This window comes from Globicephala melas, chromosome X (assembly GCF_963455315.2).
Source record: "Globicephala melas chromosome X, mGloMel1.2, whole genome shotgun sequence".
In the NCBI taxonomy this organism is placed as follows: Eukaryota; Metazoa; Chordata; class Mammalia; order Artiodactyla; family Delphinidae; genus Globicephala; species Globicephala melas.
Window position 1 is genome coordinate 85,835,139 of NC_083335.1, and position 24,728 is coordinate 85,859,866.

The 24,728-nt window shown below is 52.0% G+C and overlaps 1 protein-coding gene across 3 annotated transcripts; it reads right to left on the bottom strand.

Annotated features, from left to right (window-relative positions):
* Window positions 1-1,553: 1,553 nt before the first annotated feature.
* UBA1 (ubiquitin like modifier activating enzyme 1) lies at window positions 1,554-24,042 on the bottom strand. 3 transcript variants are annotated; one of them, XM_030849860.3, is made up of 26 exons: window positions 23,896-24,042; window positions 15,851-15,967; window positions 15,663-15,721; window positions 15,394-15,562; window positions 15,172-15,306; window positions 14,109-14,215; window positions 13,769-13,859; window positions 13,530-13,662; window positions 12,948-13,045; window positions 12,707-12,853; window positions 12,401-12,577; window positions 12,171-12,275; window positions 12,003-12,083; window positions 11,481-11,636; window positions 9,652-9,817; window positions 9,286-9,482; window positions 7,219-7,283; window positions 6,782-6,977; window positions 5,986-6,060; window positions 5,677-5,866; window positions 4,229-4,317; window positions 3,842-3,934; window positions 3,523-3,714; window positions 2,226-2,327; window positions 2,021-2,121; window positions 1,554-1,883 (listed from the first exon to the last, which is right to left on the bottom strand). In XM_030849860.3, exons 2-26 carry the CDS (start codon window positions 15,965-15,967, stop codon window positions 1,748-1,750), a joined length of 3,177 nt encoding a protein of 1,058 aa, XP_030705720.1. In that variant the 5' UTR covers window positions 23,896-24,042; the 3' UTR covers window positions 1,554-1,747. The 3 variants fall into 3 exon arrangements, with proteins under 3 accessions (XP_030705720.1, XP_060148630.1, XP_030705719.1); XM_060292647.2 differs by lacking the exon at window positions 23,896-24,042 and adding an exon at window positions 22,869-23,021; XM_030849859.2 differs by lacking the exon at window positions 23,896-24,042 and adding an exon at window positions 20,456-20,665.
* Between the last annotated feature and the right edge of the window lie 686 nt (window positions 24,043-24,728).

The window sequence follows — 24,728 nt, forward strand, 5'->3', positions numbered from 1 at the left end:
GGTACTCTAGAGCAGCAATAATGGAAAAAGTACCTGTGGCGGGAAAACCTCTCCACTTGACCTAGATAGCTAGCATCACCACTAAATGGATGCCAGAGATAAAGCACTTCAGTCCCTAATGTCCTGGGGGAGAATGAAAGGAAGTATGGAAGGATGAGGTCACCCAAACAGAATAGGCGAAGAAAAAACAAGTAACCAGAAAGGGACTTCCCTGGTGGCTCAGTGGTTAAGAATCCACCTGCCAACGCAGGGGACACGGGTTCGAGCCCTGGTCCAGGAAGATCCCACATGCCGCGGAGCAACTAAGCCCGTGCGCCACAACTACTGAGCCTGCACTCTAGAGCCACAACTATTGAGCCTGTGCGCTACAACTACTGAAGCCTGCGTGCCTGTAGCCTGTGCTCCGCAACAAGAGAAGCCCCTGCTCGCCGCCAACTAGACCGCACGCAGCAACTAAGACCCAATGTGGTCAAAAAAAAAAAAAAAAAAGTAACCAGAGGGAGGTGGGGCAAGGGCATATGCTGTGCCTGGAGTCTGGAGCTGGCCCAGGAGACAGCACATGTGGGAACAGGCTGTGATGGGTGACAGGTCAGGGTAAGGCCAGTTTGTGTGATTCCCAGTACTTGAGTTAGAGTGAAGGAATGAGGGGTCTGTTTCTAAATGGAAAAAGTTGGAGTCTGGCTGGGTGAAGGACAGAGGTTATGAGTGGCATCCTCAGGCACCAGGTGGCCAGTCCGATTGGTGCTTTCAACTGTCTGAAGTGCTCAGCTGAGACTAAAGACGGAGTGCGGGCAGTTCTGCAGTCCTGGTGGGGCTTGTGGTGAGCCTCCTACTGTCTGCTCCAACCAGTCAACAACCCACAGCCGCTCTCTTCTCACAGGTGGGAGGCCTCAGGACAAGCAGACCAGGCCTGAGGGACAGGAAAGAGGCTTTTCCTTTACAGATGTTCTCAGCCAAATATTTTCATCAGAACTGCAAAGTGTGCACAAACACTGGCATTCCTCAGTCAAGCAGAGCTGTTGAGGCCCCTCTGCAGCAGGGAAGTTGAACTAAGGACACCACGGGCATTCCTAGCACTGGGAACCATGATGCTAAAGGCCTGTCCAGGGTCTGAGTGCTTCGGTCCAGGTGGGAAGAGATGTGCCCCAAGGACATAAGCCACAGTGACCAAGCCCTGGCCAACTGGTTGCCATAACTTTTCCCTTCACAGAGGGGGGACAAGGTTAGAGAAGTTAAAGGACTTGCTCAAACACTGCTCTTAACTACCTCTCAAAATCAATATGGCAGGGAGTTAGGAGCTAGAGATGGAGAAAGTGAATTTGAACCCACCTCCAGTGAAGTCACAAGGACCTAGGTACCTGCTCTCCACAGCTTCACTACTGCCTCCATTTCTTCCTAAGCAGGAAGGGCAGGAGGAAGACATGACAGTTCCCACATTTTCTCTGCCCAGGAAGCTGGCAGCTGGGGTGAGGCTGAGCCCTTTTGGTTACTATCTGAACCAGACAGCTCCAGAAAGTCCCTTCTTTCCCTGGAACCAGCAGCTATGTCACATCTGGGTTTACAACGCTTTATTAGGATTCAGGTTCCAAACAAGGTAGGAAGCAGCGGCAAGAGGGTTCAGGTAGAGGGACGAAGAGGGAACACCAGGCTTGGGTAGCTGGGCCGATGACAAAGGCCAAATGGGAGCCCTGGGCTGGAAGGGGTCTGGAGAGGGGGCCTGGGGTCAGTCTGTAGGAGAGGATAGGGGTCAGCGGATGGTGTATCGTACATAAGGGACCTCAACGTCCTCGCCACTCTCGTCGTTGCAGCACAGCTCAAGCACCAGGGCCCGCACATGGCGGCCCAGCTTTCGCTTCGACACACGGCTTACGATCTCTGTCATCCTGGGGGCGGGGGAGCAGAGGGTCAGGGAGGCAAAAAGTAAGTGAAGAGGGGCAGGTAGCTGAGGGCAGAGGAGGTGAAGGGCAGTGAGCAGGAGTGGGACAGCTGCCAAGTTGAGGGTCCCCACTACCCAACTCACGGCTGATCCAACCGTTCCTTGAGCTTGGCAGCCGGCATGAAGAAGGAGTAGAGCATAGACACACCCTGGGACAGCATGGTGATCTCCAGCTTATGCTCTGTCTGGAGGAGAAGGGGGAGGACAGCAGTGTCATGGGGGTGGACAGGCCAGCCAGTCACCTGCACACTCCGCCCCCAGTGGGGTGAGAGAGAGAAAGGGGTCTCACCTTGAAGTAGTCAAGGAACTGTTTGAGGGTCATCTCCTCACCATTAGACTGCAGCCCCTGTACCTCAAAGCGATCCCACAATGTCCACTCTTGGTTATAGTACTGTGGGACAAGGAGCAGGCCAATGGGATGGGGGCCACCAGAGGGCGCAGCCCCATCAGTCTCCCCCTCCACTCATGCAGACATGCTAAGTCAGATCACAAGCCTCTTGTGTCCAAAACTTTCCCATGGCTTTTGTCTTGCCTTGAGTAAAGAATGAAACCCTTATGATAATGGAGATAAGGCCTTAAGTCATTGGAATCCTATTCTTTTCTCCTCATTTCCTATCCCCTCATCCTTTCACTCACTCTGTTCTAACGACTTCTTCCTCAAACATCCCAGGCACACTCCTACCTCAATATCCCCGCAGAGACTGGCCCCTCTGTCTGGAATGCCTTCCCGGCAAATCCTTCATGGCCTGTCTCCTCACCTCCTCCAAGTCTGGACTCACATGTCATCTTCTCCGTAAGGCCACTCCTGATTATCCCACAGCTAAAATCCCAAACCCATCCCTTCACCACCTGGTACTCTCAAGTTCTCCTTATCCTGTTCTTTTTTTGGGGTTCCAAAATCATTTATTGTGTTACTCTATTTCAGGAATATAACCTTAGCACCTGTAAGAGTACCTAGCATGCAGTAGGTGCTCAGTAAATATCTGAGTGAATGACGAAGAAGCAAAAGCATTTCACATACTAAGCACCCAATAAATTTTGGGTGCTACTATTGTGCAGTTATTAATCATAATCTACTATTCAAATATCTTTTCTGAGGTCTTCCACAAGCAGAATCAGACCGGTACTTAGCACATAGAAAATACTAAAAAAAAAAAAAATATGGGGCTTCCCTGGCGGCGCAGTGGTTGAGAGTCCGCCTGCCAATGCAAGGGACACGGGTTCGTGCCCTGGTCCGGGAGGATCCCACATGCTGCGGAGCGGCTAGGCCTGTGAGCCATGGCCGCTGGGCCTGCGAGCCATGGCCGCTGGGCCTGCGAGCCCGGAGCCTGTGCTCCACAACGGGAGAGGCCACAACAGTGAGAGGCCTGCGTACCGCAAAAAAAAAAAAAAAAAAAAAAAAAAAAAATATATATATATATATATATATATATGATGAATGAATAAATGAACAAGGGGGTCAACAAAAGGAACAGGTACACACTGACAGAAACCCTCTCCTGGTGACAGGCTATGAAGCAAACTAGAGCCAGCTCTACAGAGCAACACCCACCCACAAATCCACTTCCCCTGATGCAGGCCCTCACCTGATGACGGGGTGCTGCAAGGGGTTCGGAGAAGCCAAAGAAAGGCAGGGCCAAATTGAGGAAACCATTCTTATAGGAGTCAAGCTGTCGGTGCCCCTGCACCACCTTGTACAGCTCTAGACACACAAGGCCAACCACGGCTGCTGTGGTCGTGGCAATGGCTGGGATGATCTTTCCTGCAATCAGCTTGCTCTGTGAGGAAGGAAAGGATCAAGGAAGGAAGTTAAGGGTAGAAGAAGCTCATATTCTACAGAAGGGATAGAATGTGGGCAACTGCAGCCTGGGAGGGGGTGAAACGTCAAGTCTAGATTTGCCTCACCTTGTGCCGGTCTGCAGGGGGAATGTCATAGTTCTCTGCCCGGAGGTTGGATGCAGCCACAATGAAATCCATATGGAAGTTGCTGTCATCATCCTTTTATGAGTGAGAGGTTAAGGGAGGAGGGTGGGGAGACAATAAGGAGAGGATCAGAGGAGGAAGAGGATTCCTGGCCTCCGGAGACACAAGTATCCTCCACTGCAATTACCTGCTGGGCTCTCAGATCACAAAGCATGGCTGGGAACATCTATTCGTTCAGGGCCCCATAGTAGGCCTGTGATCCAATCCCACAAAGGCCTGGGGCTGCCTCTAGATCCCCAGAACCTGTTCTGTCCTGCCCATCTGTGCTTAGCCCATCCCCACTGCCTGCCCAGGGCCCCCACCCAGCACCTTCTCGAAGTCAATGGGGTACATCTTGAACCCAGGGAGCTTTTCTGGACTGGGCAGTATGGCCTTGAGCTCCTCCAGACGACTGTCATCTGCAGGGAGAGAGGAACACCGTCAACCCTTTAGACCCCAGGCCAGGGTCTAAGGTAGAAACAGGAGCCCAGGTGGGGCAAAAGGTGTTTAGGTAGATAAAGGATTTGAAAAGGAAAGACATCCTGGGAGGGAGGAGGAGCAATGGGGAGAGAGAGAGCAGGACAACAGAGTACAAACCTGAATAAGACAGGGGACAGGGGGCAGGTATATCAAGAGAGAGGTATCTCTAGAGACTCTAAGGAACTGAAAATGAAGACATTAGGAGAAAGTGGGGATGGACAGATCAGGATGGGAGAGCTGTAGATCTCAGGAAGAATGATGCAGAGAGAGGTGGGGAGACATAAGAGGATACAGGGGAAAAAGGCAGGGGAAGATACATAGAGGGGAAGTTGGGAGAAATATGCAGATGTGGATATTGAGGTTAAGATACTGGGGGAAAGAATATATGAAGAGTGGAGAATAGGGGCATATACAGAGGATGAGATAGGTGAGAAAAAATTTTATACACATGATAGATACATCTTATATATACCCTATATATGCTGTGTATGTGTGTGTGTGTGTGTGTATATATACACACACACACAAAGTTTATATATATTTTACATAGACCTTGCATATGTTTTATATATATTACACACAGATACATACGTATGCATGTATATGAGGAACAAGATGGAGGAAATACACAGAGAGGAACATGACAGATATATATTTGGGGAGGAAGATGGGGACATGGGAGAAAATAAAAACAGCCACATTCGTTCATTTGTATGTTGTGTATGGCTGCTTTTGTGCTTCAACTGCAGAGGTGATTAACTGCAGCCACTATATGGCCTGCAAAGCCTAGAAGAGTCACTGCTTGGCCCTTACCCCTGATATACAGCATGAGCTGGGGGAAAGAGATGGAGAGAGATGGGGAACTGGGGCAGAGATATGGAGAGGGAGATGAGGGAAACTGTGAAGAGCAATACCATGGCAAAGATGCACACAGAGGAACATGGCGGTGGGAAGATGGGGCAGATACCAAGGGAGCAAGACCATTGGCGGAAATCACACCCTCCAGATAAACAGATCAAGAAGAAACAGAGAAAAGTTGTTCTTTCCAAGGGAAACGCACACAGAGCAAGAGAAACAAACAGCTAGTTCTCCTGAGGGCCAGGGAGTGGGGAGGAGGAGGCAGGAGGGATAGAATTTAACCCAACCGACCCTCATTTCAGAGCAAGGGAGGCTCAAAGGAAGGTGTGGGGAAGCCTTAGGCCAGGGGTTGCAGAGCAGTGCCAGGGGCAGAGAAGGCTGGACTGGGCAGGGGACAAGTTGGGGTGGTGACTCCTGGCCGACTGGCCAAACATCCTCACCAACAGAGGCATTGGCGCTCTGTAGCTCCTGGTCAGAGACATGGATCTTGACGCCGGACTTGGGGGTAAACTCGGGGACCTGCACAAACTGTAGGAGCGCTGCCACAGCATCTCGGTCCTGAGAGCCTGTCAGCCCATAGGTCTGGGCAAACAGGTTGGCAGCAGCCATCACGTAGTCCAGATGCAGAGGCTAGGAGAAGGCAGGGCCCAGAAGGGTGAGCACGTCCACCCTCACCTGGGGAGTCTCGGCCTCCTTCCCACCCACGCACCCTCCACCTGACCCTAGGAGACCCCAAGGAGGAGACTTACATTGTTGACATCAAAGGTGAGCGGGTGTGGACAGCGTTTGGGCCCAGACCAGAATGGAGCTCCCGAGCTTGTGAGCTAAGGAAGTAGAGAGAATTTTGAGGAGCAGGACCTGAGATTGGAGTCCTCTCTAACAATCCTAACTTCTCACCTTGGCCCTGGATGTGCCCTGACTCACTATTCCTGGCTGGGCACGCGCAGGGGGCTAGAATAGATCATGAACAACCTAGACTGTAGGGTCCTGTAGATGGAAGTGCTGATGCCAGGCTGAATGAAACAGGGGCACCTCACTGAAAAAAAACTCCTGGCACTCACTCTGTGCTAGCCACACAGCCATTTAACAAACTCTTATGAATTGCTAGGCACTGTACTAAGCTAATATTAATAAATCCTCACAAAAACCCTCATGAGGTAGATTACTGTTATCTCTACTGATGAGGAAACTGAAGTACAGAGAGAAGGTATGTGACTTGCCCAAATGAAAATGGAGCTGGGATTTGAACCCCCACTGATTCCTGAGCTCTTAACTCCAAAATCTCTCCACTATGATCCTTACAGTCCTGGGAGGTGGGTGAGTCAGCCCACACCACAGGTAAGGGAAACAGAAGTGAAGTCTCTTGCTCAAAGGAAAGGGGACAGCAAAAACAGGTCGAGTTTAATCATTCGTGTGAGACCCCCATGCTTGGGGCATCTGCCACAGCTGGACTAATGACCGAAAGGAGCCACACGGAGAACGCACAGCAGGCTCCTGTTTCTGGGAAACGCATCCCACCAAATGGACCTGGCAAGTGGGCGTTACCTGGTCGGGAGGGAAGTTGTGCAGCAGCTGCCGGATGTTGTTAGAGTACTGGGTGTGCCAGTGGTGGCAGGCCCAGGCCACACAGTCGGCCCAGGTACATGGCCGCTGCAGCACCAGGCTGCGCTGCACGGCCTCCAGCACCTCCAGGGGTTGGGTGCCCGCCAGCCGCAGGGTCCGCTCCACAAACTTGGGGTCTCTATCAGGAATTGGAGGGGTCAAAAGGGCAGGATTACACAGAGGCCCCAAGCGTGGGCTCCAGGGCAACCCCACTTTCTCCACGGAAAGCTAGTCCTGACCCCCAGTGGAATGAGGCCCCAACATTCACTGACTCACTTGAGAAGTGTGCCTGGTGCTGGGTGTCACACTGGTGAGGAAAGCAGACAGGATGCTCTGGCTGGAGGGCAGTGGGTGGGGTGAGGGGGCATTTGGTTACTTACGTGAGGTACTGGTTGACGTTTTCTGCCGGCTGCTTGAAGAGGCCTTCAAACTCATCTCTAGCCCACTGCAGACAGAGCAAACAGATTACAGGGGGCGATGGTTGACAAAATGGGCTTCTGGAGGCATTAGAAAGACCATCAGTGAACAAATCAAACAGGATGAACAAAGCTGCTCTGGCAGAAGGTAAGCCCCGCAATCACTGTTCCCAACCTTCCCCACTCCACCCGCCCCCAGCACCTCAATTTGAAAAACCAATGAACTTGATCTGGACAGCAGTTACACTAGTGAATGCGTGAAAAAAATTTAGTTCTGTGTACCTTACGTGAGGTATGTCATGCCTCAATAAAAAAGAAATAATTCAGTTACGTGTATTTTTAAATTACATTACATATTTAAAATTACGGTCCTATACAGGCCCTGAGGACTCAGCAGCAAACTGGACAGAGGCTCTGCCCTCTGAGAATTCCTAGAACAGTAAGTGCTGTCACTGGTGAGGGGGTTTGGAGGATATAGATGTCAGAGATCAAAACCAGCTCCGCTACACAGTATCTAGCTTTGCGACTTCAGGGACACACAGTGACACTTAACTCTGTGCCCTCCTTTCCAAAACAGATACTGTAACAGTAGTATGTACCTCACGGGTTGCCAAGTATGTATATATTTAAAGTTTATTTAAAACAGCACCAGATACATAGTGAATGCTAAATGCTTTACAACCCCATAAAGTATATACTACTGTCACCTCCATTTCATCAAGGCATGGAGAGGCTAAGTCCAAGGTCACTCATGGCCTAGTGAGTCTGTGGTGGGTGCACAAATACAAAGACACCCAGTCTGGAACTGCAGGGGCAGAAGGGAAAGTGATAGAGGGAACTGTTTTTTCCCCCCTCCCTATTTTGTTCCCACCGCCCCATACTTTTACTAAACGTTCTGAATGGTTTGCTCTCAAAGACTGTACTAAGAATCATCTGATAACACAATGGTTATCCTTAGGTTCTGGTCTGTAGGCCTAGGTGCTGGACAACCTAGATATGTTCGCTTTGTAAAAAACTCAGCCAGATAATATGTGCACTGCTCTGTATTCTGTATGTATATGCATCACGCAAACAAAATCAACCTGGAAAACCAGCTATTAAACCCATTTTGAGCAACAGCAGGGGAAACCTGAATATGGACTGAGTATTAGAGACAAATAAGTAACTAGGAGAGACAGGAAGAATTACCATTAACTTTGTTCAGCACGAAGGTGGTGTTTTGGTTAGACACGGCAGTTCTTACCTGGGGGCAGTTCTCACCTGGGAGAGATCTTGCCCCCAGGGGACATCCAGCAATGTCTGAAGACATTTTTAGTTGCCACAAATGGAAGGGGGTGCTACTGGCATCTAGTGGGTAGGAGCCAGGGATTCTGCTAAACATCCTACAGTGCTCAGGATGCCCCCATGATAAAGAGATATCGGGCCCCAACTGTCACCAGTGCTGAAGTTGAGACCCTGTTATGTGCGAATACATCCTCCCTTCGAAGAAGCAGAGGGAGTGAAGCATTGTGATGGCCACAATATACTTCACCAAAACAAGAAAAAGTCACATGAATCTATGAAGAGAATGTGGCAAAACGTTAACAAATGTTAAATTTAAGAGTATTTGAGTGTTCCCCACACTATTCTCTGTATCTGTCTAAATGCTGAAAAGTTTTCAAAACAAAAGTTAAAAAATGGCTTCCCTGGTGGCACAGTGGTTGAGAGTCCACCTGCCAATGCAGGGGACACGGGTTCGTGCCCCGGTCCGGGAAGATCCCACATGCCGCGGAGCGGCTGGGCCTGTGAGCCACGGCCACTGAGCCTGCGTGTCCAGAGCCTGTGCTCTGCAATGGGAGAGGCCACAACAGTGAGAGGCCCCCGTACCACAAAAAAAAAAAAAAAAAAGGTTTTAAAAAAAAGAATGAATCATTCTAGAAACCAAGGTTGCAAGATAGAAAGTAAGAGAGGAAAGTTTAAAGAAAAAGCACAGGGGCCAGTGGCCGCGAGGCCGGGTGCCTGACCCCTGCCCTCTCCCCCCATGCTGATCACCTGCAGGGTGTGCTCGATGGCATTGGGGAAGTTCTTCAGTGTGCAGATGGGGATGGACTTTTCAGGCGGGTCCTGGCTGGAGCTGTATGATTCTGTCAGGAAGGGGATCACCACCTGCACATTGCCCTTGGTGCCCAGTGTGCCTGACTCCAGCAGTGGCTTACGGTAGTACACGCAGCGGCGGTCCATGTACATGCCTGGGGGGCGGGAGGGGTCACAACAAAACGTGAGTGCCAAGAAATGGACATCAGGAGAATGGAAGACAGGCACCTCCAAGATACACACACACACACACACACACACACACACACACACACACACACACGCAAGTTGGCCCCTGACCTCCTCTCCCGCCTCCAAACTCACGGGCATCCACATTATCCAGGGCGTTGGCCACACCATCCAGGTTTTGGAAGAAATCGTCATCATAGATGCGCTCGGTGTCAGGGCCTACACGGTTCTGGTGGCTTGTCACTCGGATGTGCGGATTCATCTGGCGCACAGCTGCAGCAGCTGTGTCAGACTTTAACTTCTGGGGGGGGGCACGGGTAGGAATGGGGGAACAGAACTCAGTTATTCATGCATGCACCAGCGAACCTCCACAGAGCTGTCCTCCTGAAGGCTGGCTTATTTAATGCTGGGAAGAACCAAGCCCTGAGTTCAGGAGGCTCCCTGGTTTGGCAGGAGACAGTTCGTGACAGTACCACATGGCTAGGGCTGTGACGGATATGGCAGGGGCTCAGTGAAAAGGGAAGCAGTGCACAGACACAGGCTGGAGACGATAGGCCAGCCACTTGTTCTTCTGCCTACCCAACTTCTATTGTTCTTGCAGTTAACGGCACCCAGGGCTGGGGAACATTCCCCCAAACAAAACAGAATCTTAGCACACAGACAAGGAGGATCCTTTCAAAGTCCAAATCAGGTCACGTCCCTCCTCTGCTGAAAACCCTCCCTTGGCTCCCACCTCCACTGAAGGCAAAATGAGTTGGCCCCCGTTTCCTCTAGCTCATCTCCTATTACCCTCCCACCTCAGGATCTTGGCCTGGAGCACTCTTCCCCAGAAGAAGGGACTCTATTCCCTCATGCCCTCCAAGTCGGCAGAAATGAGCCCTTCCTTAACCACTGTAATCAAAACTGCAAACCGATCTCCCTGGCCTGCCCACTTCCCTCATCTTGTTTTTGTTGTTTCCTCTGCACAGCACTTATGGACGTTAACTATAAACTTCGCTATTGTACTGTGCTGTTTACTGTCTGTCCCCGTCCACTAAAATCTTTGTTTCCTTGGTGTACCTAGAACAGAACTTACTCAATAACTACTTGGTGAATAAATGAATGAACAAAAGGGGAATCGATCCTGGCCAGGCAACAATGACACTGTCCCCTACAGAAGGCTTCCTAACTAGATCACCATATAACCCAGCTTCTATCTGTGCAGAGAAGAGTGAACCTAGCACAAGTACTCTCCTAGGAAAGAGGCCTGCTGGCCAGGTTGGCCCTTGGCTGCAGTCTGGGAACCTGGACTTCTGGAGGGTTCTTGCCATTCAGTACCTGGTAAGGGCTTCTCACTGTGCCTAGACTGCTTGAGCAAACCCTGTGGTTTATGCTGAACTCCTGCTCTCCTTCTGGGAGTCTGGAATTTGGGGACATTACCAGCAGAAGGTGCCTATGTGACCAGACCACAGTAAAAACCCTGGGTACTGTGTCTCTAACGAGCTTCCCTGGTTGGCAACATTTCACGTGCTGTTGCAACTCGCTACTAGGGGAATTACGCATGTCCTGTGCAACTCCACTGGGAGAGGAGTCTTGGAAACTTGTGCCTGGTCTCCCCCAGACTTCACCCCATGAGCCACTTCCCTTTGCTGATTTTGTTACGCATCCTTTTGCCAGAAGAAATCGTTAACTGTGAGTACAACTACATGCTGAGTACTGCTGAGTCCTAGGGGACTAGTGAATCATTGAACTTGGGACCCCCAACACACTGTCCCAACCAGCACTCATAAGAAGTCAAGGAAAAAGAAAAAAAAAAAGGAGATAAAAAACGGTAGATTTGATGGAAGGGTACTCAATGTTTGTTGAACGAGTGACAGAGAGAAGGTGAAGGAAAGAAAAAGGTGGTAAAGCCCCTTTTCCAAGAATGAGAACAAAAGAGGAAAACAAGATGACAAAGTCCCACCTCCTACCCCCACCACTCTCACCGTGACGTCCCAGGGCCGGAACAGAAACTGTCTGTTCAGATTTGACTTCTCAATGGTGTCCATGTCTGTGATGACAATTTCTCCGCCCTCCCCACAGCCCAGCCCAATCATGGCAAAGTTCTTGAGCAGTTCACAGCCAATGGCCCCTGCGCCCACCTAGAAGACAGCCAAGAAGAGAGAAAGAGGCTAGTCAGGATGATGCAGGTCAGTGTGAAGTCACTCATCACTCCTCACTCTCACTCCCCTTGAAGATAGCAAGAGAGGGGAGAGGTGGGTCTAGTGCCACATCCTCAAGTGCCAGGGCTATGAGAAATAACCCAGGCATCTGAGGGAGGAGGCACAAGATGATGGAAACAGAAGGACACACCAGGCTTTCCCTCAAGATAAAAGAAAATGGCAAAAGTCATGCGGTAGAGATATAAGAACCAAAGACCCGCCCTCAGGAGGCAGAAGGAGACCCCTTAAGAGGTAGCCAGAGGCCACAGGAGATGAAGAAAGTGGCTGTCCCAGTGGATCACTCACCAGGAAGTACTTCTGCTTGCCCAACTTCTCTTGCAGGTGTGAGCCAAATACAGCTACCTGCCCATCATAACGGTTCTGGCGCTGAGGAATGCAGAGGGAGAAGGGTCACAGAAAGGCCTCACCAGAAATGCCCCCAATGACATCTCCCCCAGGGCCCCACTCACATACCGGGAGGCACTTGTCCTCCGTGAGGGCCTCTTTGTCCTCGGGGAGACACTCCAGTGCATCAAAGTACAGCCACTGCATGATGGGCATAAACTTCCCGGAGCAAGCCTGGGGATTGGGCAGGACAGGGCAAGTGGTCAGTGGTTAACTGGGGCCTGACACAGAAGGACAAGCGATGGAATCAGGGAGGTGTCTGGCCCAACCCAACCCTGTCCTTCTCCATCTGTGCTGACCTTCATGACCTCCTGGGCAGCTAGACCCCCGATGAAGGCATTTATCGGTGCCAGATCCCCAGCAGCCACATATGCCAGCTTTCGGATGAGGTCCTCATCCAGGCTGTCCTGCTGCACCGCTGGCAGGGCTCGAGCATTCACAGCCCGGGCCAAGGTCACCAGCTCTGTGGCATCCTCCTGGTGGGGCAGAAGGAACCAAGAGCATGCCTGTGAGGCCACTGTGGGGGGTGGGGGGCTAGGTAGAGAGGCACTGTGGGCCTTCAATGCCAAGGTCATCTGCCCTGGCTGGCTCACCCACCTACCCACCTCATTGCGGGGCCGAGGGGGCCGGCCATGCTGAGCACAGAACTGGTGCAGGGCCTGGAACCCAATGTGCAGCTGGGCGGGGTGGGAAAACTTGGCGAAGTCCGTCATCACAAAGTCAGGCTCTGCCAGGGAGGCCAGCAAGGATTTCTGTGGGGGGCGGAGCATCAGAACCAGAAGAGAAGAATGGAGAACATGGAAATGCCTGGCACCACCCCCAGAGCCCACTACTCCCCACACTCACAAAGCTGATCTTCTTGGGTACTTTGACCTGGCTGACGATGCCTCCACGGATATAATCAGAGAAGTTGGAGGTGTCACAGATGCTAAAGGTGTAAGGACCTAGGGTAGACAGGGAAACTGTCAGGCTACCCACCCTTCCTAAAACCCACAACACCCACAAGATGAGGAAAAATCCATCCCTGACCCAGCCCAGACATCAGGAGTAATCGATTCCACTCGAACTTCAGAAACCATCTACCCTCTCGCCCAGCTCAGAGCCCATGGGACCCTGTGTCCCTGACCCCAAGTCTACACTAGAAGACATTCTCTGCTCCCTGTCCGAATCCAGTCAGACATGAGTGGATCCTCTGATCTGCTTTGTTCAAACACCAGAGACCTTTTCCCCCTCAATGTAGATACCAGGAGCCTCTTCTAGGAACAGCTCAAACACGAGACAGCACTTCTCCCCCATGTCCCCAGCTCTGGGTGGACCCCAGGGGACTCTGTCTCTGGTTCATCTCAGACACCCAGGATGTGTCTCCCCTCACGCAGAGTCCAGGGAAACACCTCCTATCTGCCATGATTCCCCATGGCCCTAGCTCACCCAGGACTTTGATTTCCATGGGCTGACTTCCATTGAGTTCAATCATGCCCTGTACTTCCGAAAAGGAGACAAAGTCGCCACTCTCAAAGCCATGCCGGGCCTCATCCAGACAGGTAACCACACCGGGGTTGTCCTGGTTAAAGGAGGAGTACCTCAGAGGCAGGCCCAGGGTACCGGGAGCAGACAGGAAGGCCTGCCGCCCATCTGCCTGCCAGGACCCCTGAGGCTGCCCTCCTCACCTTGGTGACCATAGAAACCATAGCACTGAGCGGCTGCTCCCCATTGGAATCTGTGAGGATCATTTTCTCTCCAAAGTCACAGAAGAGCTGCCTGTAGAGGGAGGCAACAGGGCTGATGCTCGAGTCCCATGCGCTCAGGGACCCCACGTGTCCCTCAAGATGCAGCAAGTACTTGCTGAGCAAATTCAGCCCATCACTGCTGGGAATCAGATGGCACTCATGCTACATGGGGTGAGGTAAAGACACAACATCCAAAACCCAAGGGGCTGAGGGCAGTCAGAGGTTGGGGGTCTTTTCCTGGGCATGGCAGGGGTCAGGGGAAAAGGGTGGGGGCACTCACCCAAACAGGCCCCGTGTGTCTGCTACCACCAGCTTGATGCCAAAGCTGTGACAGAACTCACCCACCCGCAGCTGGTCCTCCAGGGGGGTGTTGGTGAGGACCACCACCTGTGGAGAGATGGCAGCTCAGGCGAGGGCCCAGCACCAGGGGAAAGGGGAAAGGGGGAGATGGTGGAGGAAGGCTGGTGCGAGGCCTCAGGGAGTCCTTAAGGCTTTACTGGTTCAGCTCTCTATCACAAATACAAAGTATCTACCATGTATCAGATTCAGCCCAGGTGAAACTCAGTGAAGAGAAATGTGAATCCCTAAACTATGGCAGGCAAGGTAAAGAGGCAGCTGGGAGGACAGAGTCTGGACAACAGCTGATTCCTTCATTTGCCAACACCCACTGCTGCCTGCCTACAACCCTGCCATGCCCTGCGAGACACAGAAGTAAAACTTCATCCTCAGCCAAAGTCTGAGCTCACTCCTACCACACCCACTTGCTCCCAATTCTCAGGACAACACCTGCTCAGCCATGATCCTTGGGACTTAGCTCTCTGCCTGAATGCCCACCCATTCCATCAGGGTGAGCTCCCATAGCTACATCAGGGTTCGGCAGCCGAGTCCTGGCTTGCTGGGACACCCCAGGGCACAATCTCAGCTCCCACAGCTCCTCTTTCCAGCCCAGGGTTTTTATTTAATAAAAAACCAGCTGCTATTCTAAGTGCTTAGCCCTCACAAAATCTTTATGAAGTCGGCATTATTACCATTCCCATGTCTACAAACAGACAAAAGGCAGGCACAGGAGACTCAGTGACCTGCCCAAGGTCACACCAGTACAATGAGAGACTTGTGCCAAGGCGGTTTGGCTCCAGTCTGTGCACTATGCTGTCCTGTCTGCTGGCTCACATCTTCCCCCTGAAGAGGCAGGTCCAGCGTCTAAAGCCTGCTCGCATCCCCTAGCTGCAGCCTCAGCATGAAACCTGGCACCCGGGCTAGTCCATTAAATATTGATCATATGAATAAACCAGAGATGGGCTCTGAGAGAACTGGGCAGGAGGTCGGGCGGTGGCCCAAGGTACCTGGAAGCCACTGAGGAAGTCCTCTACGAGGGGTCCAGTATAGGCGCTGACAGGCACGTAGCTGTTGAGCTCAGCCAGGTGGGGCTGGGAAACCTCAGCCCGGTTTTTCCCAATGTCCTCCTCCCGCAGGTAGAACTGCAAAGGGGAATGAGGAAAGAAATGAACTGGCTGTGTAGCCTGGGGGATGGGGTCTCAGCAGAGAAGGGCGATGGGAAGAGGTACCTGTGAGGAGAGGTCGGCCCACTGGGCAGTGCCCTGGTCATGCAGAGTGACAGCCTTGACCCCACCAAGGATGATGTTCTTGGCAATCTCCACGCCCAGGCCCCGCAGGCCTGATACCAGTACGCTGGACGTCTGGAGCCGCTTCATTGCCTCATGGCCTAACACATACCTGCCAGGTTAGGGGGTGTCTCAGGTCAGGGCCAGGCCCTTCTGACCCTATCCACTCAGTGCCCCCTCCCACCTCACAGTCCAACCTCGGCCCCACTTACAGCTGCCGGGAGTAAAGTCCCTCATCTATGTCTGCTTCACTGCCGTTCTTCGCCATTCCCTAGAGATGGAGGGGAAGAACAGGTTCAGGGAGACATGCAGGAGGAGGGGAGGGACAGATGGGACAGCGATACAGAAGACTTTCCCACCCACCACCCCGCCTGCCAGTCTCCAGGAAGAAGACACTCACGTTGGTTGGCACCGAGGGCACTTTGGACAACACGGAGTGGGCAGGGGAACAGTTAGAACCCGGCTTTGGATCAGGCCCGGACACGCAACGTTTCTTGGACAGCGGCGAGCTGGACATCTGGAAGGAAAAAAGAGATCAGAGATGAGCCTAGGGCATGTGGGTGTTCCTGTTGGTTAGTGGTGATTGTGGGGAAAGGGAAGACGTAAGGGCTAATATCCCCATTTTACAGAAGAGGAGACAGGTACAGAGAGGTGAGGTGATTTGCCCAGGGTCACACAGCTGTCAGAGCTAAGATCTGAACCCAGGTGGTCTGGCTTGCAATCCATGCTGCTAACCACTAGGCCATTCGCCTTTCTCCCCAGCCCAGCATAATGAGCGAGAGACTCCAATACTGTGGGGGGAAAGGAGTGACAAGAATGTACGTGTCAGGAAGTCAGAGAAAGGATGTAGCTTCAGGTCAGACCCTGGCACTCCTTGACAGTCATCATTTAACCCCTATGGCCTCGGTTCCCTTGCCTGTAAAACAGGGGTGAGAAGAGCACTTACCTACCCCATGGAGCTGTTGATGTGACGAGATATAACACAGACCAAAAAGCCTGGTACAGAACAGGTAGGCAATAGCAAGCAGCCCTCCTCTCCCTTAACTCTAGTGACAGGGGTTTGAGAGGGAAACGCGGCTTGGACATCCATCAGGGTGGCATGATGGCAGGAGATATTGTGCTGAGAACTCAGTTCCCAGGGGGGCTCACGGAGGAGAGTTTCACAAAATCCAATCTGCTTCCCACCACCCCCAGCTCTGGGAGGGGAAAACACCCAGGGCCAATAAAAGAGGTCGCAGGGAGAGAGAAAACACACACTTCCCAAGCCCTGTCTGAGTGTGGAGTCCCTAAAACAGATCAACAATAATGATAAACGAATATTTATTAGGAGTCCTCCCTGGGCCAAATGTCAAACACAGATCACTTTATGATCTGTGCCTCACTCTGTCCTCAGGGCACCCCTGTGGGGTTTGGACTACTATCAGTAACACTCGCAACTCACACTGGAGGAAAAGAAACTCACTCAGGGAAGTTTGGTGACTTGACCTAGGTTCCCACAAAGAGAGTGGCCAAGCTGGAACCACCCGGGGATCTGCTGACCCTGAGGCCCAGGCTGCTTCCTGATGTTATGGCGTTTCATCCCCTCAACAGTCCTGACCCTGCAAGGAAGGGCCGAATGTCCTTGCCAGACAAATGGAAAAACCTGAGCTCATGAGGACTAGGTCCCAGAGACAGAACAATGCAGGCTGCTGTGGAAGTGAAACTGGCGGGGGGGGGGGGGGGGGGGGGGACTGGTTCCAGACGCTGGAGACAACAGGACCCCCAATCACTCCCCCCCACCCCCAATGCTCCTCTGAGCCTCTGTTCTCCTACACTGAGCCTTTTCTGACACCCAATCACACCAAGTACCCCCACTGTACCTAAGATTCCATCTTGGCGCTTGTCACATGCTAGCACTAAGCAAGACGACAGGAGCTCTCTACCATCTACCAAGAGCTTACTGCCTGTCAATCTCAGAGTAAAGGGCTTTGTATAATCCTAACAATGCCTATGAACCAGATAACCTTATACCCATGTCACAAGTAAGAAAACAAAGGCTAAGAGAACTCCAGTCACTTGCCCAGTCATGCAGCTGGTGCTGGACTGTTTGCCAATGCCTCCTGGGGGAACAGAGTCAGGACCCAGCTCAGGGCCCAGCCCACAGGGCTAAGAGATGAGGGGTGAGGGAGGGGGACCCAGGAGGCTGGCTAGGTCCAAGTCATCTAGCTGAACTGCTGGGAACGCCAAGAACCAACTTGGGTAGAAGAGGCTTGGTGAGTTAGTAGGGAGACCAAGGCAAATCATATTTTTCCATTTACTGACTTCCTGACGCGTGATAGGTATCTCATTTCCTCTGAGCCCCCCTTTTTTTCCCCCAAAGCAGGGGCAAACAGAAATATCCTCAAAGGGCTGCTAGGGAGGTTAAAAGAGTCAAGGTCTGTGGTCAGAACTCAGAGGCTTAAGGACATAAGCTCCTCCCTGGGCACCTGCAGAGGCCTCCACTACTTAGTTATCGCCTTGCCTTGTCACTGATTTGGTTGTTTGGGACACACCATCTTCCCACTTCCGAAATCAGAGATGATCCAGGGCCAGAGAGATCTCTGCTATCTGGACCTTTGACATCTGGACCCCTAATGCTGGCAACAAGGGTCTAAGCAGGTTTTGGTTGATGGTCTGAGAGTGGATTTCAATCTCAGAGATTTGGAACAGGCCAGTCTCAAGGCAAGCAGAAGGGGTCTGGGGCAGAAACCCCAGAGAGGAGCTAAGATCCTCCACCTCCAGCATAAATTCGAAACCTTTCTCTCTCAACACATGCTCAGGCCCCAATTAGAACACACACACTATCAATTGTTCAGCAAAGCTGAACTGAGGCTTAGAGAGTTTCAGAACCTGCCTGAGGTCTCTAATCTGCTGATTTTGAAGCCTGAGCATTGTCTACCACCCAAACCAGAGAAGGAGGTTTGAGGTAGGAGTCCTGGAGCAGGTCTGAGAGAGGGCAGACACAGGGTCAAGTTATCAGGATAGAGAGAAGCTAGGGCACAGGATGCTGGGGCCTGTCAAGCCTCCTAGGAGGGATTAACTGAGAGGTCCCTGGGAATATAAAAGAGTCAGGAGACGGTTGTCTGAGCCCTTGGAGGCTCAGAGGGAGATGGGAAAGGGGATGTTAGAAGCCCTGGGGGGCAGGAGGGGTGGTGCTGGGCAAGGTTGTTAAGACTCATATCTGGGTCCTTGGAAAAGGAGTTTTTACGAAAGGGCCAGGAAGTTGCACCTGAGGCCCCAGCGGCTGCACAGGGAATGGGTGGGGGACTCTGCAGTCCAAGGAGGCTGTGGGAAGACGCTGGGGTCTGGGGGTGGGGGTGTTCTCCATCAGGGGGATGCTGGGGCCCTGGGGGGTCTTCACTGGTGGCAGAGGGAAATCTTTGACCAAAAATAACTGGGACTTGCAGGGAAAAGGTGTCTCTGACATTGATGTCAGAGTCCCAGGAGGCCATGAGGGTGGATGCTGAGGCCCGGGGTGGGGTCGTGGAGGGATTTCTAATGGAGTACAAAGGTCTTGTGTTGATCTCTGATTGGTACGTGCTAGGTACTGCAGCTGCTCTGAGGAGTGGAAAGGGGAGGCTGAGCCCAGACAGTTCTGGCCCTAAAAACTTCAGTAAGCAGATACTGGCTAGGTCCCCAGGTGGGGTTGGGTTTCTCTGACCAATTATGTGGGACCCCATGGAGGCTCAGAGAGTAGATGCAGAGAAAGGGGTTTCCTACTCTGATGGAGAATTGGACCTGTTGTGGGAAGGGACAACTGACAATGATGTTGGGGTCCTACGAAGCTGAAAGCCTAACTGAGGATGCTGGAATCCTGAAAGGCTCTGAGGGCAGATTCTTAGGCCTGATGTGAGGTTAAGGGGTCTGTGAGAGAAGCTGGAACCCCGGTTGGCTTTTGAAGGCAGAGGCTGAGTGAAGCGTGGGATTTGAGGCAAGACTCTGATGGAAGGGGCTAGGAGCCAACAGGATCTGCAAGGGCAGATGCTGGCAGAGAGATCTCTGATGGAGGATTATATGTCCAAACAGTTCCTCCCTGGTGTCTGGTCCCCTGGGAGGCTCTGAGGGAAGATACTGGGGGTTATGAGTGTCTGATGGGGGAGATGCTGAGGCCTGCAAGAGGTACTCTCTGAAGAGAATACTGGGACCAGAAAAAAGGGTGCATTCTCTTAAACTAAAGGAAGTCTCTAAGGGCAGATTCTAGGAATTAAAGCAGTCTTTAAAGGTGAGTGCTATGTGGAAACCTCTGAATAGAAATGCTGGCCCGGAGAGGTTTTGGAGGGAAGATGCTGGGCCAAGGTGGGTTGGGAGACCTCTGAGATGTGGGGGAGTGTTCTCTGACATGGAGGCCAAGCGCAAATGGCCTTTCACAGGGTCTAGACTCCTTCAAAGCTGAGGGCAGAGGGTGGGGGGGGGAGTGTGTGTGTGTGTGTGTGCGTGTGTGTGTGTGTTGGGGGGGTAGGTTCTGAAGGAAGATGCTAGAAAAGACTCTTTTAGAAATGAAGCCAAATGGACCCTCCCTGAGGTCTGGCCCCTCTTGAAAGCTGCGAGGGCAAATACTGAGGAACTAGGAGTAAATGAAGAGAGATTCTGGGGAAGGTCTTTAATGACATACACTGGTAGGAGGCTTTGACCAGGAATATCGATCCCGTAAGTCTCTACTGCTGATTGGGGGAAGTTCCGGTCTGCGATGCAAGGCTCAGGATGGGGGTCAGGTCACTGACTAGGAATGTTGGCCTGAGTCTCTAAAAGCAGATTCTGGGGGTCTGACTCTAAGGTCAGATTTTGGAGCCCGAGGGACTGGGCTGGTCCCGGATGGGAAATGTCGGCCCCGCCCCAATATCTACCCCCCCCTTCTCTCCAACGATTCCTGCGTCCGAGTCATCACCGCCCGCCCCAACGTCAGCTTAGCCCTGCGCCGACCCAAGACCCTCCAATGCTTCGCGAAGCCCCTGCCCCGGCCAAGGAACTGAGAAAGGCCATTTGTTACCAATGCCGGTTCCCCGGGTCGCGCCGCCGCCAACTCCTCTAGGAGCCGAAGCCAAGCCCGGCCGCCACCCTCCTCCTTCTCCTCCTCCTCCTCCCTGCCGCCTGGGCCGCCTAGAATCGCCGTCGCTGCCTTCTCCTCCTCAGGCCGTAGTGGTTGTGCTCGTCCCTGGGACCTCCTTACCGTCAGCCGCCGCCGACACAAGATGGCGGCCGTTGAGCCCGGGGCCGGAACAAAACCTTGGGCCCCACCCCCAGAAACCCGGATGCAGGCAGGCCGCGCCCGTTTATGAATCATGCATGACGGCCCCTGCCTGTCTGTGACTCCTTCGAAGGCGAATAGCGCCACCTGGTGGTTACTATAGCAGTAACTAGGAAAACAGGTAAAACGACATAGAGGGCACGCCCATGGAAGGTGAATAATGAATACATTGTTACAGCCAGGCTACCATGGAAACCAAGAAAGGACATCAAGTCCACACTTCCTGATCGTGAATTATGCACGAGGCCGGGTGGCTGGTTGACTAACACCCTGCAACCAGAAAGCCAATGTTAAAACATGGAAGTCACACCCCAATGCTCATGAATAATGAATGATCTTGCTGCAGCCTGTAAGCCAAGGAGACCGAGGCCACATCTTATCATGAGTAATGCATGAGGCCCGGTGGGCAAGAACAAAAGAGACAGGTCCGCCCATTACTGCATCTAATACCCAGTAAGCAGGGAAATAGGGCTAACACAGGGAAAACACACTCCCCCAGCTCATGAATAATGAATGGTGATGCTGCAGCAGCCCAACCTGGAAACTCAGAGAGGTCAAGAAAGGTCCCATCCAGTTACTCATGAATTATGCATGAGCCTGAATGGACAGATACACTCAAGACAGCCCTCTCCAGAAAGTAGGGATTATGGTCCTCCAGGCGAGGCAACTTGGTCACCCCTTCCCGTTCATGAATGATGAAAGGTGCTGCAGAACCACAGGGGAAACCCAAGAGAAGTGCAGCTGCCTCCTCCCTTAACTAACTGCACCGGGGCTGCCTTGGTCCAACCAAATCCAGGTTTACCACATACCGCTGGCAGGTGCCTCAGTTTCTACAACTGTAAAATGGGGATAGTAGTAGAACCCATCTACATCGTAAAGGCAAAATGTGTCACTGTGAAAACTAGAGAATATGAACTACGGAATGAGCTCAGAGCAGTGCTGGCACAGGGCAACGCTAAATTTTTTAAGTATTATATATTAATTTAAAGGTGATATGTAAATATATTTTATATTAATATAAAATTACTTATGGGTGAGGGTGTACCCAGCCACTAGAGAAACCCCCAACTTGGGACATTATCTAAAAAATAGTGCCTTGAAACACCCTTCCAGAATTACACTGGAAAACAGAGTGCTAAGGCCACCAATGTCCATTAAATAGGTAGGAGAGACTACCAGGTCACCAGAGATACGACTGTATACCAAAGCCCCAGGCACACGATAAGCATCCAGTACGATTCTGTCAAATAATAATAATAATAGATCACATTAACTGATCGCCCACTATGTGGTGGTTCCTGTTGTGTGTCCTTTCCATGCACTGCACCACTGGTCTCAGGAATGCAGAGCAGGAAATCGGTTCCTTCTTGTCCTTCAGGTCTCAGCTCAAAGGTGACCTCCTTAGAGAGTTCTTAAACCCTCACAAAAATCATTTCCATCCACCGATGACTAGCTGTGTGACTTGGGACCAGGCACTTCACTTCTCTGGGCCACTGTTTCCCCACCCATAAAATGAGAACAATAGTAAACTACCTTGTGATGAAGCTTAAATGAATAAATATGTAGAACGGTCTCAGAACAGTGCCTGGCAGGCAGTGCTACATGACTAACAGTAGTAGTAGTACCATTGAATTGGGTGGATGGGAGAGAGACATTATGACATTTGATTAAGACTACAGACTCAGGACTGTAGACTCAGACTCACTGACTGAGTAACCTTAGGCAAATTACTTAGTTTCCCGGTGTCCCAGTTTCCTCATCTATAAGATGGGACAATAATAACCTACCACCTAGAATTGTTGTGGAGATTAAACAGGCTAATAAAGTGCTAAATGAGTGTAAACTAATCTGATCATCATTATGCTCTTACTCATTTTTTCAGGCTCACAGAAAAATTTGCCAAAGATCACACAGCTGGCAAGGATCGATGGGACTTGAATCTAGAGCCTTTGCTGATAATCTGGGATTACTGGGCCGTAAGGAATGAACAATGAGCGAGGCCTCGTCCCTTCGCTGAGACGCAAAATTTAAATCCTGAAACCTCTAAGGGAAAGCTAACAGCGGATCATGCAGATGAAGCCGTAAAAGCTACGCCCCTCATGAATTATGCACAATGCCCCTAGAAAAGCCACAGAAAACTCGGGGTGCTACTCACCTTTACGCTTAATAAATGAGATCTAATTTGCCCGGCAGACTGCAGAACGCCCCTTTCAGCACACCCCTTCAGCACGCTGATCCACCCCCTCGTGAATAATTCATATGCTGACACTTCCAATGGACCAGGTGCGAAAAAGGCAAAAATGGTCTTCCACAGGGCTTCCCTGGTGGCGCGGTGGTTGGGAGTCCACCTGCCGATGCAGAGGACACGGGTTCGTGCCCCGGTCCTGGAGGATCCCACATGCCGCGGAGCGGCTGGGCCCGTGAGCCATGGCCGCTGAGCCTGCGCGTCCGGAGCCTGTGCTCCGCAACGGGAGAGGCCACAGCGGTGAGAGGCCCGCGTACCGCAAAAAAAAAAAAAAAAGGTCTTCCACAACAGCCCACCTCCTTATGAATGACGAATAAAGCCACGGTCCATGAAGGCCCCGTGGCACACTGTCCCCTCGGGAAGAACCTAGCACACTAGGTTCCGGTGTTACTTCCACAGCCTGGGCTGGGTGTTCCTGTTCCTAAAAAAACTTGTGGGCCCAGATGTGTCTAGTCTCTCCGCGGTGAGACATCATAACTGAACCAGAGGTCAAAAAGGCCATTCGATAGGTCCACATGCCATGTCGGTCCCAAACGTTCCCACCGTCACCAGAACCTTTCCTGAAACAAGCCCCCCAAAATTCCGCCCTGAGTTCAGGAACCTCAAACTTTGCCTCTACCTTGGGGAAGCACACCAAATCCTGCCTCGTGGACAGAGTATTCATACACGAACCCTAAGGGTCTCCCCAAACATCCCCCTAAACCCTGTCTCCAAGGGGTATAAACCCTGCCTCCGAGGGACGCTCCTTAAAACAGACTCCCAAGTCCCACCCCAGAGTCCCTAAACGCCACTTGCTAAAGGTCCCCTCAAAAACAGCCACCTCTAAATGCCACACCGGGCTCAGAGCCTCTAAATATGCCCATTCGGGGATCCCCGAAATTGAGCCCCCTCCCTCAAATGCTGTCCAGGGGGTTGGGGGTACCGTGCTCCAGCTCACCCCCTGCGCCGGGCGGAAGCCTCGCCTTCCTGCTGGAGATGAGCCGAAGCCACGGGGCAACGGAAGAGCGAACCACCTCCGTTGTACAAGAAGAGCCAGAGTTTCCGCGGGGCTCGGAAGCGCGGGGCCTTGGAGGGCCCCCTGTTTGGAACGTACCACAGATGCTTAGCTAGAGGGGCGCGCGCCCTTGCTTCTGCGGCGTCAGGGCCCTTGTCAGACCCAGATACCCCTATGGGTTGTGGTGGTACTTCACGAACGCGCGAGGCATGCTGGGGGTGGTAGTCCGGTCGGGCCGGCGCCTAGTGCACGTGGTGGGCATGAACGCCCAGGGTATGGGAAAATGTAAACCTGGGCTGCGGAGTTCCGGGAGCAGCCCTCTGGAGTGGGGGAGGTGTAGGAAAAGGGATCGGAACATGGGGGTACCTCCAGATGGAAAGGCACACGCATCCTACAGAGGGGAAAGCTGAGGCTCAGGTGGCCAAGGGAGTTCATTCATTTGACATTTTGGAGCTCCAGCTGTGGGCCAGGCGCCAGGGATTCTTCCTTGCCCTCACGGAGCTGACAGACTAGCGAGAGACAAGACCATAAATGTAACAAATAAGTAAAAATTATATTAGATACATGTGAATATAATATAAATTGTGTCTAATAAAATGTACATGTTAATATTACACAGTTTACATAACATGATAGCCAGTGTCAATATGTAAATAATTTACATCTGTAGGGAATTCCCTGGCGGTCCAGTGGTTAGGATTCCACGCTTTCGCTGCCAAGGGCCGGGGTTCAATCCCTGGTCGGGGAACTAAGATCCCACAAGCCATGTGCTGTGG